Source organism: Sinocyclocheilus rhinocerous, unplaced genomic scaffold (assembly GCF_001515625.1).
Source record: "Sinocyclocheilus rhinocerous isolate Xijiao unplaced genomic scaffold, SAMN03320098_v1.1 scaffold1420, whole genome shotgun sequence".
NCBI classification, from domain to species: domain Eukaryota; kingdom Metazoa; phylum Chordata; class Actinopteri; order Cypriniformes; family Cyprinidae; genus Sinocyclocheilus; species Sinocyclocheilus rhinocerous.
The window spans coordinates 68,114-85,513 of NW_015666537.1; the positions used below are offsets into that span (position 1 = coordinate 68,114).

General features: G+C 35.8%; 1 protein-coding gene across 1 annotated transcript in view; it reads right to left on the minus strand.

Moving 5' to 3' along the window:
• LOC107732543 (V-type proton ATPase subunit H-like) overlaps positions 1 to 17,400 on the minus strand; it is a 37,215-nt gene that overhangs the window by 1,858 nt on the left and 17,957 nt on the right. The window contains exons 9-12 of the mRNA XM_016543905.1: positions 13,710 to 13,888; positions 13,502 to 13,627; positions 8,148 to 8,249; positions 6,804 to 6,917 (exon numbers count right to left, since the gene is read on the minus strand). Coding sequence (XP_016399391.1) covers positions 6,804 to 6,917; positions 8,148 to 8,249; positions 13,502 to 13,627; positions 13,710 to 13,888 — 521 coding nt within the window. The remainder of the gene's footprint in view (positions 1 to 6,803; positions 6,918 to 8,147; positions 8,250 to 13,501; positions 13,628 to 13,709; positions 13,889 to 17,400) is intronic.

Genomic DNA, 17,400 nt, shown 5'->3' on the forward strand with positions numbered 1-17,400 from the left:
ATATAAGCTCTGGAAGGATGCTCTCTGTTCTAGAATCAATCACTGAGGGTGCTTCTGAAATTAGTGAGGGTGCTTTAGCTTTCATGCACATCTTTTTTTACATCATATTTTGTCCAGTCCATCCTTATGATTATCACTATCTCAATCATTGTGATTTCGAAGAAGGAATCCCCCAATTACATGCAGATGTCACTTGTGTCACATGTTCGCCAAGCTGGTCATCTTAGCAGCATGAAAAACAAAACTTTTATTCAAATTCTGAATGGATTACACCCAAGACCCAAAGAGCGCTCCCTTAATAATCACTGAGCTGTCACTCATTTCAGTTTATTGCGATTTCAGAAAAATCTGTTATAATCAATGAATCTCTGTACACTGCACAATACATCTCTTATTTACATTGTGTCTACACATTGTTATAATGAGAGGATTAGCTTGCAGAATTCAGGACTGAAGTAGAGTAGATTCTGAGTAGATTCTGACTAACTGAAACATCTGATTGGCCATTGCATTGAAGAAATCAACAGATATGTCTGTGATTGGTTACAATGTTCAACGCTGTAAAAACACGTTGTAATTAGAAACCTTTGATGCTCTCCAGGCGCTTACTTTCATTTTGTTGTTCTTTTTGTTATTAAAGTTACGTTTGCTGTTTGCCGTTTTATTCTTCCCCGAGTCTTGAACTTTGATACATACATATATACATTTTCCTTAAATCATCCAGGTGACCCATTTTTTAAGTCTCGCGACCTACCCGAGGGTTGCGACCCAGGGTTTAAAAACTACTGTAGTAGAGTATACGCTCTGAAGTCATCTGAGCTCAGAGACAACTATGTGAGTTCAGGTCTTCTCTTCCTTTATGGGCAAATTGACTACATTAGTCACACCTGTCATTCATTAATTGTCATTTCTGGCAGCTTGTCAAAACATCTACTGGGTTTGACTTCAGCACATCAGTCGATATTTGCATGGAAACAAAGCAGATAAGCGGCGGAAGAGATGGAAGGAGAGAATCACAGAGGGCTGATTCATTGGGGATCCAGCAAAAGAGATAAAACAGCAGAAAATATGAGGATTAATAACAGCTTGACTGCCAATTTAAATATGAATTGAGCTAATATGTTCACAGCTAGCTCACAAAACAAGATATGCATGCCATTAAGGGTTTGTTATGGAGATTTAAGTAACTGCAGAGCAGGGTTTCCCAAGCGAAACTGCAGGAGGTACATGAGTTAAACCTAATAAATAATTAAGCCATAAAATGTAAAAATCATTAAAAAATAAATAAATAGGGCTGCATAATGAATTTAAATATAATTTAAATCTCAAAAGTTTAGTCTGATGCACTGCATGAGTGAAGCACGGCACTGTGTTTATTTACACGCAAGCAGCTCATGTTTTCAGCTTTTTAGTTCTCAGTAAATGCTGCTTCACATGAACTCCATCTCTGCAGGTCACTTATAATACATTTGGGAACACACCATGCATCACTTAATTTTCACATTTGCATAATTTCCAACATTTTTTTGTGGATACAAGTTTTCAGCATTGTACCTACCAGATGTGTAACAAGAAATAGTAATAAACCTGTTGTCAGCTAAACACAGATTATCCCTGCAGTTTTTCACCAAAATAAAAGCTAGAGGGTTTACATTTTTGAAAAGGAAAAATTTAAAGACATATTAATATGTGTTTAACTTAAAATCTCAGGGGGTACTTCAAGAAAATGTTATGTCAGGGATTTGGCTGATAAAAATGTTTGGGAATACCAGTTGTAGAGAATATAGCCTGAAATCTGATGTATTTAATGTTGAATTTAGGCACCACATATTCATAAAATGATAGAGCTTTGCTTTAGACAGAAGCTGAGCTAACAGTTTACATAGTACCATAAGGTCTGTCTGTGGAACATGGTAAGTTGAATATTAATGTCAGATTAGTTGCCCTGCTTTGTGCTAATTGAAGTAAAGCTTCAAGCTAATATAAAGATCAGCAGTAAATGACATTCATATATTAAAATGCCCTATGAAAACTTTCATAAAGGTCTTCATTTAAAGGCCAAAATGGTCCCTCATCTTATGAATACAATTTTTTTAGTGCAGTCTTAAATGGGTATGCAGAGAAACACATTACCTTGCAAATGAATCATACTGAATCATTTCCTACTAAAAAGCACTACGAATCATGTCTGGGGTATAATTTAGTAAGTTTTCCCAAGTTTAAAATATACTTTGTATCTCACATTTTCAGAGTGGTCTCAGAATTTTAGACTGAATGGCATCGAACACAACTCACACAAACCCAGTCCTCCTGAACAAACAGGACAAAGACAAAAATCAGACTGAAGCAAAGTCTCCACTGGGCTCAATCACCTGCACTTTACATTAAATTTTCTGCCAAACTTGTATGTGAGGGTCATGGTGTAAGTGTGATGACTTCAAGAGACTCTTAACTTCTTCACTGACACCTTAAACTGATTCCTTCATTTTTTCAATGTCAAGGTCTTATAACTAACAGCAAGAAAAGTTAGCAAACCTGCCAAACGAGAGTTTCCATCCTCATTCATCCCGCATATACAGCGAGAGACGGCAGATTCATCCTCCGAGTATGGCTTATGAGATGCTTGACTATGTCTGTGGCCTTATTCATTCAACCTGTGGTAAATACGACTATGACCCATGGCGACCTTGTGTTTGAAGAGCCGTGGCTGATTTTGAAAGCTGAAAAGAAAGAGACGACTCTGCTGTGGCTACCAGGCATCAATAACACCATGCATTAAAAAAAATAAAAAGCACTGAAGTAAACTTTGAATCCCTCGGGATAATCCTGCAGTATAATTCCCACTCCTTGATAAGGAAGTGGAATTATCCTTCTGCTCTACGCAATCTCAGGATTGGATGGACCCAATATTTCCTCTTTCTCTTTTTTTTTTCAAAATCATCCTCACTGCTTGAAGACTCCATTTTGTATTGTTTTGCAAATTAATTCATACGCATCGGACTCAGTGTGCATGGTTCCTGCACGTGACAAATGTTTAGGATGAAGAATATGAAAAAATACATATGAAAATGTCGGTCTCAGTGTGCAAGGACCTTAAGAGGCTTCAAATTAATGTTCTATTACTCAGTGGACTGCTTCTAGAATTATCCAGTTTAAGAGTTCCCGAGTTCAAGAAATGGTAATGCTGAATTCTCATGGTACATCACCATACACATCATCATAAAGTCTTTAGAAATAATACTAAAATAAATATCTAAATATTTAAATATCTAAGCATACTTTATTCAGTTTGGAGTTAAAGGGCAAGTGCACATTATTAATATTTCTGTAAATGTGCCAGTTTAGTTTTTACAGCTAATTTTCAATTGTAGTCCCTTTTAAGTTTTCAGATTTTAACAGCAGTTTTTTAAGATCATGATTTTAAGGTTACACTAAATGAGTGACAGGTTTTAAATTTTTAATTGTTCTCTCATGCACATTTAGAACCTGTTGGTATACTGACTGTTCAAGTTTTGGACAAGGAGCCTGAGTCCAGCTGGATAAACAATATGTATAGTATATTGAATTAAAATAATAAAGTGTTGATGCCTTTGTATTCAAGATGCTTTACAATAGAAAAGAAATTAGAAATCAATTAGGTATAATTAAATAATCTATATTCATATATACTACCATTCAAACTTTTTTTTTTTTTTTTAAAGAAATTAAAAAAATGTTTCAGCAAGTATGGAGTAAATTGATCAAAAGTGACAGTAAAGACATGTATAATGTTACTAAAGATTTGTATTTCAAAATAAATGTTTTCTGGTCATCATAAGATCCTGGAAAACAGTATCATGGTCTCCACAAAACTATTAAGTAGCACAACTTATAACTAACATTTGAAATAACAATAAATGTTTCTTGTGCACCAAATCAGCATATTAGACTGATTTCTGAAGGATCATGTGACACTGAAGATTGAAGTAATGGCTGCTGGAAATATTGTCATTAGATAAATTTTATTACATTTTAAAATATATTAAATATATTCAAAGAGAAAGCAGGCATTTTAAATTGTTGCAATATAATGTGTTGAATTTCGATGTCTATGCCATTTTCCTTTAAATTTCTAATCTATCTGTGTGTGTCTGTTATAAAATAATATAATGTCTTACACTTGGATGTTTAAGCAATTTCTCTTCAAAATTTCCCACATTCACTGTGTGAATTATTTCTATAATAAAGATATGACGCATATACCACAGCAAAGGTGTGATCATCTTTGACCTTGTTTTGCAGTGAACTCTTGCTTAATAATTTTTCTGTTATTCCGACCAGGACTTCATTTCCGAATAAAATTAAGTTTCATAACAGCGAAGCACATCTGAGGGATTTCACGCTAAGCTGCATCAGACAGACCGCGCGGATGAAGTCCTTAAGTGCGTAAAGGCTTGTGCAAAACAAACATTTGATTAAACACTGTGTCATCCAACATCTCGAGACCTCCAGGGGTTAACCCAGATGGTACAGATACAATAAGCTAACAGCGTGCAAAGTCGGCCATCTAGAACTGTGCCAACTAAAACATCTTCTCCTCCGGCTGTTGCCATGACACCAAACAGTCTCTATGGAGTGAGAATGGGAAAAAGCGACAGCCATAGTGTGGCGACAGCACCACATCTCTCAAGGGGAAAATAAACTGTAGGCACACATGCTTTTTTTTTTTTTTCAAAACACCCACACAGATTACAAATCAATCATACAGAGCAAGCAATAATCAGTTTACTTAAATTAGCTCAAAACAAACAAAAGAACCCCTAAACACACAATAAGAAACCATTGCAAACAAAACTTACTTTAATAAATGTATTTCCCGATGTAAATTGTGGCTGTGGTTTTGATGACAATAACTGAAATACACAAGGCTGGACTTCTTCTCTATTTTCTGTATCCAACTCGGAGTAAAAAAAAGCTCAACAACAAAGAAAAGGCACCTTTTAGTATCTTTATACAAAAAAAGCATGAAGACAATGTGTTCTGCAAAAAAATGCCATGGAAACGAGATGTTCCTCTATTAGAAGATCATCTCAAAACCATGATAACAGAAGACAACCCTAAGGTATAAAAATCTCTCGAGAAAAGTCCAGCAAATGGAAATGGCATTCATGGATGCTACTGGATTGCAAAGAGGGTGTTTGAGAAGAGGCAGTGAAAGGCCTTTCTTGTATAGCTCTTCTTGAGAGCACCTTGGAAACCACGTTCACCAAATCTTAACTCAATCATCTGGCTATTACACCCCCTGTAATTTCCTACTCCAATTAAGAATACAAATAAGAATTGGCCTTTACCTCCCTTCAGATCTTCATATAATACATGCACTCTCTGCCTCTTCAGTGCAATTGCCATTTTGTATAGTCCCCTTTTAACTCTGGGTCTGTATCTGAGAGACTTGAACCCAGAAGCAACCATTATATTATTAATGAGAACAATCAAAACTTACTGTTCTGCTTGCTTTTTTTCTTTCTTTTTGGTGGTGACAAGCTAAGCTTTGTGTCAAACTGCTTCAAAATTATGCACAATTAATCCTGAAAATTACATGTGAGCCATTTTACTAATGGCTAATAATTGCCATGCTACTCTGCCAATTGCCATGAGTCAGAATTAGCAGACAGAACTGTTTCTAAGCAAGGAAATGAAAGAGCTGTTGAGATGATCAAGTGTGTGTGTATATATATATATATATATATATACACAGTGGTGTGAAAAAGTGTTGGCCCCCTTCCTGATTTCTTATTTTTTTGCATGTTTGTCACACTTTAATGTTTCAGATCATCAAACAAATTTAAAAATCAGGAAGGGGGCCAACACTTTTTCACACCACTGTATATATATATATATATATATAAAACCCTCTGTCTGGGTTCACAGTATAAATGCTAGCGTATAAATTCTTATACGCATATTTATTTCTCCTGCAATGTGGCCGATGATAAAGATGAATTATTCGGAGATATTTTATGGCGTGTGTTACCACATTCTCCCAATACAGGAGTGATCTATACCACTCAGGCAGCATTTAAAGCAACTTGTATTGTATGCTCAATTTGGCACTAAACTTTCAATTTGAAGGGTGATTTAAAGCCACTGTAATGAAACGCTGACAGCCAACAATTGCTCCTCATGACACCACTGAATGTAAGCCAGTACACGTCTATTGTGCTTTAAACATGCATGCTGTGTTCCGGGGCCTTTGAGGTTTATCATCCCTGTTGAAAGAGTAATCTGAAGCTTCTAAGGATGAATGCAGACACAATAATGAGCTACTAGTGTTAGGATGTGTTTGTTCTATCTGAACCTGAGCCAGTGCCTCGCCGGCCTTGATTCAACAGTTTGCCCCTCTGACAACACATCGAACATGCATGGAGAAGATAATCATGTTTTTTTCCACTTATTTTGTGCCCTGGGTTTTGAAAAGACACAATGGTCCACTGAATAATTCATTAAATTATGCAATGCTGAAGTGAGAAAATTACTACTTCGTGGCAAAGAGAGATTAGGAGAAAGCTCTATTCCAGGTCACTATTGAGGGCAATGCTGCGTCAGGCACAAACACTGGGGCTGTTTTGCTTGAGGAATAAATACAACAACCAGCATTTCAGTGAAGATGTCGAGATGTTTGGTTAAAGAGATTAAAATTGTGTGTAAATATCCTGTAAATAAATTAATAATAGTAACATATAATAATAACATATAATAAATAGTAATAAATAAATGCTGAACATAAATATTGGATTCATTAATGCATATGAAGTTAAACGTACCAGTTATGCACCATGAGCTTCTGAACAGCCAGCAGGGCATTATAGCGGACAAGCTGGTCTTCATGATGCATGTGGTTCATCACTAGTTGTTTACCACCTAGCTGTTCAATCACCCTAAAGGACAGAGAAGCAGAGAGATGCAGTTCCAGATTATTATGTTCTGCAAGATGGGTAATAAACTCTATGCCTTTCAATTCTTGCAAAACTTGCCACTATCATGCTAGGGTGCTAATGTAGCCTTTTAAGAATGTTGTATGTATGTAAATAAATAAATAAATCTATTTAAATTAACAATTCATAAATTAACTATTTTATAAAATTTTATATTTGATAAAATGTAATAATTTTTCATCATTTTTTATTCAATTAAAAAAATGCACATTAAAATCATATTAGTTACACCACAAAATGTTCAATATTACAGTCAATTTTGATTTGATTCGTTGATGCAGCTGCCTGGAAATATTCATTGTGAACTTGATCCGAAATGTTCACGATAGAAAAATGTTGCCTTCTGTAAGAAATATTATTGACAAAACCATTATGTTCCCACACATTATGGGCCAACTGTGGGACCTGTACTATAGATTCAGATAGACAGATTGACAGAACGATAGATAGACAGAATAAATAGAACAACAGAACGACAGAAGGATGGATGGATAGATAGATAAATAGAAAGACAGACAAACAGATCACTGCTTGGAGATCACAAAAGTAATATCTTGGCACTTATCGCAAATGAGTGCAAATCTTATGGACAACTGCTCACCTGCACAAGCTAATTTGTTCTGGAGTGGTCTAATTACAGGGTTCGAACCAGGGCTGATGAGACCAACGAGTCCCTATATATTCAGCACGGTTTCTTTGAACAATGTGGGTGTTTTGAAGAGGAAAGTGAGATTGTGCTGTGTTCTGAGTGGCTAACCTCAGGGGGAGGATGGTCTGGATTAGAGAAGGTATTAGCCACTCACAGCGGAATTGGACACGAGTGGCAGATCACTTTACTTTTAGAGGAAAACTATATATAACGTTCTTAAATCTAAAACTGATTGGCCGATCATGAATGCTATGTGCCGACAATATAAATGGCAAGCTTGGGCAATATCTTGCAATAGGTCAGCCTGGATGAATTAGTATGCTGCTCTCTTTGAAGTGATGTAAGTGTAAATTGACACCGATATCATTGCATGCAAGCAGTTGCCATAGATGGTATTAACTCTAATCTGGGCGATTTTCAGTGCTATAATCACAGAGCTACAGGATATTTGGGTATTGAGGAACAGTCATAAAATTGCGGAAAGATGGTCATTTATGGATGATGGATGAAGGATACTCGCTCACCTCTTGCCACGAGGGTAATGTCTCACGTATTCCCCCACGTCGTGAGCTGCAACGGCAATAACCTGAGGGTCATCAGACACTTCCAACAACCTGGTCAGTATCCTGGCAGGAAGCACAAACACACAATCATTTCAGGTCCTCAAAAGCAATCAGTAACATCTCCAGGGCAATACTAAACCCACGCTGAGCAAATATATCCCAGGGTAATGTACAGCTGGAGATGTGATGTCTACCACAGGCCAGAAAAATATTAAAGGTTCTGTTAGTTCAGTTAGAAAAAAAAGTTTCCTTGAACAGTATTTTCGTCTTGTATTCCAGTAAAAACATTTAATCATCAACCAAATACAATACATTTTATAGAGAAGAAAAATGGATTGTTTTCAGAAAATATACAGTGGGCCCCAAAAATGTTTGAGCTCAGTAAGATTTTAAAATGTTTTTGAAAGAACTCTTATATGCTTGCCAAGGCTACATCTATGTGATCAAAAATACAGTAAAAACATTATATTGTGAAATATTACAATTTAAAAGAACTGTTTTCTACTTTAAAATATTTTAAAATGTAATTTTATTCCTGTGATGCAAAACTGAATTTTCAGCAGACAGTCTTCAGTCACATGATCCTACAGAAATCATTCTTATATGCTGATTTGGTGCTCAAGCAATATTTCTTATTATTATCGATGCTGATAATTATCAAGTGCTTCTTTACAATATTTGTGGAAACATGATATTTTTTGTCAACATTTTGGAAGGTGTGTGTTTCAAGTTTTTTTGGCAAGATATTTGTGTCAAGTTTAATGAATAAAAATTTCAAAAGAACAGCATTTATTTAAAACAATGTTTTTAACATTATAAATGTTTTACTGTCACATTTGATCAATTTAATAACATCTTAATAGATTCTCAGGTTATTTTTTTCATGGATGTTGAGGTATTTTCAACAAAAATACTGCTTAAGAAAATTATTTATTTTGAAGTGAGCACAAAGCTTGTTGTTCTGGGAAATGCAATTTCAATCTATTTCCGCTCAAAAACAATACATCAAGTATGAGACAGATCTCAACTGCATGAAAGCGTGAAATTATAACAATCGTGCAGAATGGAGAGAGAGAGTTCAAGCGCAACAAATCACCTACATACTGAGAGCAAAAAATTGAGGGAAAAAAGAGAGACGAACTGAAGTAAAACACAAATTGCTGAGGGCTGAAATGGAGCCTTGTGCTGATTGTGGAGAGGGTGCATGGTGATGAGAGCAATGAGATGAGTAGATTAGGATTTAAACGGGGCTGTCAAAAGGGTCAAGCTGACGCATGATTAAACTACTGAGAGACAATGAAAATTAGAGTTTCGACCACTGATACTCGGCTTTGGTTTCAACTTGTGCGACCTTCACCAGAGAGGGAGGAGAGGAACACGCACACAACCACGCAATGTGATTCAGACAGTAAAAACAACTTGTGTAAAAACAGTACAATATGTTCAAAACAGTAATTTAACCATTTGCTCAATACTGCAAAAATCATTGCCGTTTCTCTCAGAACACTTGACCCCTGCTAACATCTTTGTATTCTAAAAGCAGGGAGAACTGAAAACACTCATTATGACTATTCACACGCGTGTATGATATCAATTCACACAGCATGTATGTTTTAAAGCAGTATTTTCCCACCATTTTTTTAGTCGCGGCACCCTTTTGGAAACTTGTGGCACCCTACAAAATTAATTTTGTCACAATATTTGAATTTCTAACTTCGATATGATCATTTGAAAAGTATAGATATTCGGTACAACAGGGAAGAACTGCAGAATATAATGTCATACAGATATTTTTAATATTATTAAAAAATGTTGTCCATCAATGGTGGCAATCAGTAGGCTAATTTCTAATGAAGAGACCAATTTATATGACAGATTCAGTTTATGGCCATGACATACCTATAAAATCATCTCTCTAATATGAGCTCTTAATTATACATTACAACAATTATTTGAAAATAAAAATAAATTCATTGAGTTCATTATTAATGCTAATAATCTTAAAGGAAAAAATATTTTAAAATATTGGCATGTATCCTTCAAATGTTTTTCAATTAAGCATTGCTTTAATAGGGTGTAGCGTCTGGACCAATCAGACACACCATTTTTCATTTGATTTAACAAATCAATTATTCATTAGATTAACAAACGTTCACAGACCCCTCACCCAATAAACATACTGGGTGCCAAGTTGTCTGTGAACAAGGCCCAGGACCCTGGTTACCATGGCAACCCTGACACCAGATACATTTACGACCTAATGGAATGCGAAGCAGGGAAAATCACTGCATGTTCCATAGCAAGAGGCAAATGCACAGTAGAAATGGACTTTTCTTAATTATTCATATTTCCCCATGAATGAGCTGATTCGCTACAAGGGTCAAGTGAAAAATGAGTGGATTCTGACTAACTTGGTCACCTCTGATTGGTCACTGCATCGCTCTTCATGGAAAGCGATATAAATATACACAGAAGCATTTGAAAGCAGCTGCCTATCAGCGAGTACTGAATTGAGTCTGTACTTGATACTACCAGTGCTGCAGAACGGCCGGTATTGTTACATTTTTAAAATTTCAGTATCAACTTGGTAAAAAAGTACTAATAGTCTACTTTTGACAATAATCAAAATTATTAGTTAACAAGTTACTGAATTAATGTTAACAAAGTTGCTTTCCACTTTACTACAAACATTCATCACAAAACGAAATGGCGTCATTCAAAATACTTCTCTTAAAGATGACCACTGGATAGAACGTTAGAAAACACATCAGTGTTCACACTATCAAAAGTCAGTATTGATGCACCAATCTTGATTTTTCATGGCCAACTCCAATAACAATTTAACATTTATTTTATTTTTTAAAGCAAAAGATAAGATAGAATGAAAATATGAGTACATGAACAAGATGTTTTTTGCTCTATCACAGGCCAAACTCTCTGTAGCTATTTAAAATGAGAGGCAAAAACTGCATTTTAATCACGAATCACGATCCAAATAAAGATGCTACATACATGAGCAGTTTCTACGTGACACAGCTGACACAGAATAGCATACGCTGTTTACTTTCAGTGGATACTCTCCAAAATAGCGCTATAGGGTGACGCGGACGTCGCGGAGGAGACGAATTGTTGAATAAAGTCGTTATTTTTGTTTTCTTTGCGTACAAAAAGTATTCTCGTAGCTTCGTGATATTACGGTTGAACCCCTGATGTCACATGGATTATTTTACCGATCTCCTCGCTACGTTTCTGGACCTTGATCGTGGTAATTGCATTGTTGTCTATGGGAGGGTCAGAGAGCTCTAAAAATATCTTAATTTGTGTTCCGAAGATGAACGGAGGTCTTACGGGTTTGGAACAACATGAGGGCGAGTAATTAATGACAGAATTTTCATTTTTGGGTGAACTATCCCTTTAAATTAGATGCAATTTCAAAATCTGAAGCAAAAACAGACTGTTCTGACTTTAGCTTTGAGAAATTATACTGCATAAAACATATCTGCGGGAAACAAAAACAACAGACGGGCTGAATGAGACGCAAATTCACTCTCTGACAGCAGGCGACGCTTACGGAACAGCAGCGATACAGCGTTTCCCTGGTTACCGCTGTAAACAAAGCAGCGCTGCTAAACACTACTTTAGTATGCATTATAAAGAGCCAAGATGAAAAGAAAATACCATCTGAACTTTTCTGAAAACAGTCAGTTCCCCTTAGAGATACATTTTTTAAACCCCATCCCTAATTCAATATTAAGGATTTCCTTCCAATATTTTGCACATCGTGAACAGTGAGCTGCTCTGTCTGCTACAGCATTTTCCCCTCTTTGCATTTGTCTTCAGTGTCTCTGGCCTTCGTTAACGTGACTTTGTAATATTTCCACACAAATGACATTTTGGAAAATGCTTGCAATACAGTTTGTGTGCAAGTCCGGAACAGAGATCGGCTCAAATAAAACAAAGAGCCGGTTGCCGATCGGTCATTCAGAGCAAAAACAGGCCAGTTCTGATTTATGGCTGGTCGAATGTTTTCTACTATTAACATTAATTGTTTCGGGCCAGTGGTAAACTGTTTATTCTTGGCTAAAGGAAAAACACTTTGACATTTTTTAAATAATAATTTTCAAGGACAGCAACACGATTTTCAAGGACATTTGACATTTTCTGTCATTTTCCATGTGTTTTCAGTTTTCCAGGTTTTCCAGGACGCGTGGAAACCCTGCACATTCACATTATAATATTCTTAATTATCTTTTTCCTTTCTTTTTTATTTATGGCCTTTGCTACTGTTTTATTAAGAGAGATCGACAGAAATAATGGGGGGAACAGAAAGGAAAATAAAGAAATCACAAGCACACAAATACTTTTTGCAGCCACTGTATATTGAAGTTTTCTTGGGGTAAACTGGCAAACAGGTTTTTCTTAAACCATAAATTGACAACATTTAGTGAGATTTCTGCTTTGTATTTCAATATATATTCTTGAAAACAAGTCTGAATATCTTAAGTTTGTGCATCAAGTAAATGTGCTTCTTTAACAGGATGACAAGACTTGTTTATTTGTCTGTTAAAAACAAAAAACTCAATTAGTTAAACAAATATCATAAAATGGATCACTACTGTAAATTATGATTTGCCACTTGTTCAGAATCTTCACACAACTGGTAATTAAATCTTATATATGTGACTCAGCTGGAGTGGGAGTCACAATTAAAGGGGTGGTTCACTTGGTTTTTTCTAGGCTTGATTGTGTTTATGGGGTGCAGTCTAACATGTGTTAATGCTTCGTTTAAAAAAAAAAAAAAACATTATTTTTCACATAATTTACCTTTATTCCACACAGCTCTGTCCCTTCTCTGAGAAACGGGCTGATCTTTTCCTGTTTTTATGAAGCCCCGCCCTCAGAAATAGGCGATGGGCTCTGATTGGTTAGCTAGCCCAGTGTGTTGTGATTGGCTAAACCGCCTAGTGCGCGTCTAATCGGTGAAATCGCAATGAACCACCCCTTTAAACATTTGTAGAAAAAGCCAAAAAAATACTTCAAATATATTTTTTGGCTGTTTTATTATTTTTTATCAAATTCTGTCGATTGTATTACAAAATTCAGACAATAAATGTGGTTTTGACATTCTATGGTGCAGTGTGACTGTGACAGATCGCTGTAAATGCCAAAAGGGAGCTCTTTTATTACTGGTTATGGCACATTTGAGAATAATGTTACATTTTGAATGCCAGCATTACTATCTACTGGTTGACACTGCAGCAAGTTATACAGCAACTCACTGTTCAGCCCAAATACTAACACCAGACGCTTCTTACTTCAGCAGCTCATAGTTTTTCTCATTCAGGCGAACAGCGTTTTCCCTCCAGAACTTCTCCGATTTGTGCACTGGACTCCACTCCAGACGGCCAGACTTCAGCTCAGAGCTGTACTCATCAAAAGAACTGCAAGAGGAAGAAGGAAATCAGTATAAATGTGTGGGGGAAAAAATTTTGAAAACATGTTGAGAGAGTATGTGGGCTTTACCTGAGATCCTGAACGCTCTCTCCCAATCTTTCCAGGAGGAACTTGATGTCATCGGTGATGTCCTCATCATCATATTTCTGCTGGTCCAGGTTCTCCAGCTGTTTGAGCACTTTGCACTGGATCATGGCAAGAGCATACTCCTGACGGGTCTCTCTCTCAGCGGATTTCTCCAGCAGGTTCTACAGCAATGAGCAAACATGAAACATGTTAACTTTGTTATCGTATAAATTATTCAAGTGGATAACAAGTACTAAGAGTACTGAAAATAACCCAAACACAAATTATTCTGATTTCTAGAACAAAAAGTAATCATATTTAAACATTCACTTCATTTCAAATATTTAAATGATAACAAACATTTTCTTTCATCAGATTTCATTTGAAGGTGGATACCATGTTACCATGGTGTTTAGCAATAAAGAACAATATACATTCAAAATCAAAACAAAAGATGACATTGAAGAACTTTTACATTTTAAATCAACAATGGTTGAATAGCTAACTTGGACCTTAAAGATCTGTCCTTGGCTTCTGCAGTCAAGTGATTCGGTAAATTCAAGACTATTCCCCATAAAGAGAAATACTTCATATAAAACAGCCTGTGAACAATATGTCATTTAAAGATTTACCTTACGAAAATTATCCAGAGTTCACATCTGTTAGTTAGCTATAAAAACACTAGAGGGAGCTTATTTACTGTTAATTATATATGTATGTTTGAAGACAATTTATGAAAAATATTATGTGCTATTGTGTTGTATACAAATGTTTTTATTTGAATGTGATTTATTATATCGGAAAATAAAAATAATTGAATATAATAGTTTTGTTGTTAATTTTAACCTCTAATATCATGTACTAAATGAAAGGGTTCCCTGCATCGTGTACAGCATTAGTTGGGAGATATTTGTTTTCCCCCCCTTTGGCATAATTATGAATAATCGTCTATCAGTATCGGCTGAGTAATTTAGCATCAGTGCATCTCTAATTGAGACTGATGTAAAGAGAATGTCAGTGCTTGAAATTTTAAATATGCATTCAGAGAGAGTTTCTACTTTTAAAAAAAGAGCAGAAAAGCTTTGTGCAACCACATAGTGTCCACAATGTTTTACCAGAACCTGTTTGACACTGCCCCTTTTGACAACCAAAAAATGAACCTCACCACTGAGCAATGTGACTTGAAGAGGAAATTAACATGCCGTATTTTAATAAAAGTGCTTTTATTTCTCAGAATTCATTAGTCTTAATGGACATGGCTCATTTGGCAGGAAATGCTAACATAAGCAATGACTTCATTTTTAAAACTCTTTGCTCTTAGCTGTACTAAAATTAGGTGTTGCTCTTTGAAAACTCACCTACAAGCCTTGAAAAACATGCCCTTTCTGTCATTACTGGAACATTCCTCCTAAGTTGTTCTTCTAGATACTAGTGGTAGTCATCAAACAATGATAGACTCAAGGTGGTACATACATTTTATTCCACTCAAGCAGCCTAAGAAGACGAGCTTTCAAACAGGTTAAGTAGTGATTGCGCTGAATACTGCCAAAGATTATATCGTATGTATAGGCCAAAATAAAAAAAAACTCCATATCTGACTCACTTTTATAGAGTTGTTACTGAATTTTGAATTTAGCAAAAAAGTCACGTCACACATAATCATGACTTATCATGGTTTATCAGTCATTGGTGTGCCATGAAAACTCGTGCACATCACTATTAATAGTCCTACTATGTATAGCTAGTGTTGTTGTAACGCTTAACTATAACAATTAATTTGAAATAACCCAATAAATGTATTAAATCTTTCTTAACAGTTGGGAGTTAAGATAAGTCTGAGGTAATCCTAACTTTAAGAAGTTATTTACGATGATTTTTAAGAAGATTCTTTTCAAGAACAATCTTAAGAAAAAAGATAAGAATATTCTTAAGAAGAATTTTTGGGAATACAAAATAAGATGCAAATGGAAGAAATTTCTTCTTAAGAATGTTTTGTGAATCCAGCCCCAGATCTCATTCTGAATGGTCCTGAATCACTGTTACTGAGACACTTCTATTTGAAGCTAGTGAGGTAGAAACAAAGTAATTATTAGTCATCTCATTGCCTCCCAGCAGTTTTAATCAGCAGAATTGTGACATTATTATACAATAAAGCCCCTAAAAAAATTGAACAATGAGAGTCAGTGATCGCTCAGCTGTCCAGCATGAAGGATGTCATGCTGTTGCATGTATGAAGGACAGCAAAGATTTAAAAGAATAGTAAGTAAGCTTGCAAAGAAAGAGTTCATATTAAAAGGAAGTGACAGACTCCTAATAGAGCGATAGCTGCAGCGTTGAATTACACAAGTAATGCATTTTGAAGAGGCGATGAACAGTGCTGGCATTTTAATTTGCAGCAGCCTAATGTTTTGTTTCAGTGCGGACTGCTGTAAAGCAGTTTGACAGGTCTTGGTATTGGCAGCCCTGCTGCAAACACAATTTTTTTTGCAGTCCGGACACACATCTCCATTTCAGACAAAGGCTTCATACCAATTCTCATTCTCATTGCCATGTACTGTATATACAGTGAGTCATATCCTTTATCAGATCTCAATACCATGTACCCATTCTCTGACACAAGAGACAAAGTCTCCTTCATACATTTGTAACACAATTTCAGGCCATATAATGCTTGTTTTGCAACACATAATAAATCATGCTGAACGGGTCAGAAAATTGATTAGCCCAATGTACAGCTCTAGTTAACAAGATGATGGATTGTTAGCACAGTGCAGTCCTGCACCTTCCTCTGTGACATTCTGCATCTATGCATACTTACACATTGATTTCCCATTCAGTGGAAATAAGACATTGATGAATGAGCAGTAAGCATGGTTCATTTGCATGAGAGTAAATTAACTTGTAAAAAAAAAAGACACTCGGATTGAGAATTGGAAAATGACAGAGCAACAGAACGACAGAGTGTTAGATACTGTACAATGATAGAACGATAGACAGCTAAATAGAATACTAGATAGCTCAATAGAATGTCAGATAGAACGACATGATGGATGGATGGATACAGTGCACAGCATAAATGAGTACACCCCCTCTGATTAAATATAAAAGATATATTTTCTTAATGATCACTAATATAATTCATAGAAAGATGGCAAAATTGAAATGTATTAAACATATTCTTAATAAAAAGAGAGAAATACATGCGTGTATGCTGTTAGATCCGAAATGACTGAATTGGTCTCATGAGACCAGAGTATGGATTCCCAGAAGTCTATATTTTGTAAATATGGGCCTTGGAAAAAGCTAAATGAGTTTATTGTGCTTTGGCTACAGTCGGTAGTTCTGGTGTGGATAAACAAACATACATGTCACTTCTGCATGCTGCATCTTACTCTGTGAGATAAAGTGTCACTCTTTTCACAGCTTTTGCCAGCTCTGAAATTTTTGTTTAAATGAAGGATTGCAGAATTGAGTACAACCAAGATTAATTCAACCAAGTGTAATATTCTAGAACTTAATATGTTCTCCATAACTCTAAGTACACTGCTCTGACACTTCTTGGCACTGGGTGTACAAGTTCATGACAAATTTTCACATCTGTGCTGTTTAACTCCTGGAGGACGACCTCCTTTAATGCGCTGGTCTTTAATGGGGAGTGTTGCTCAGCTCGTCTCTACAGAATCCCCCACAGCTG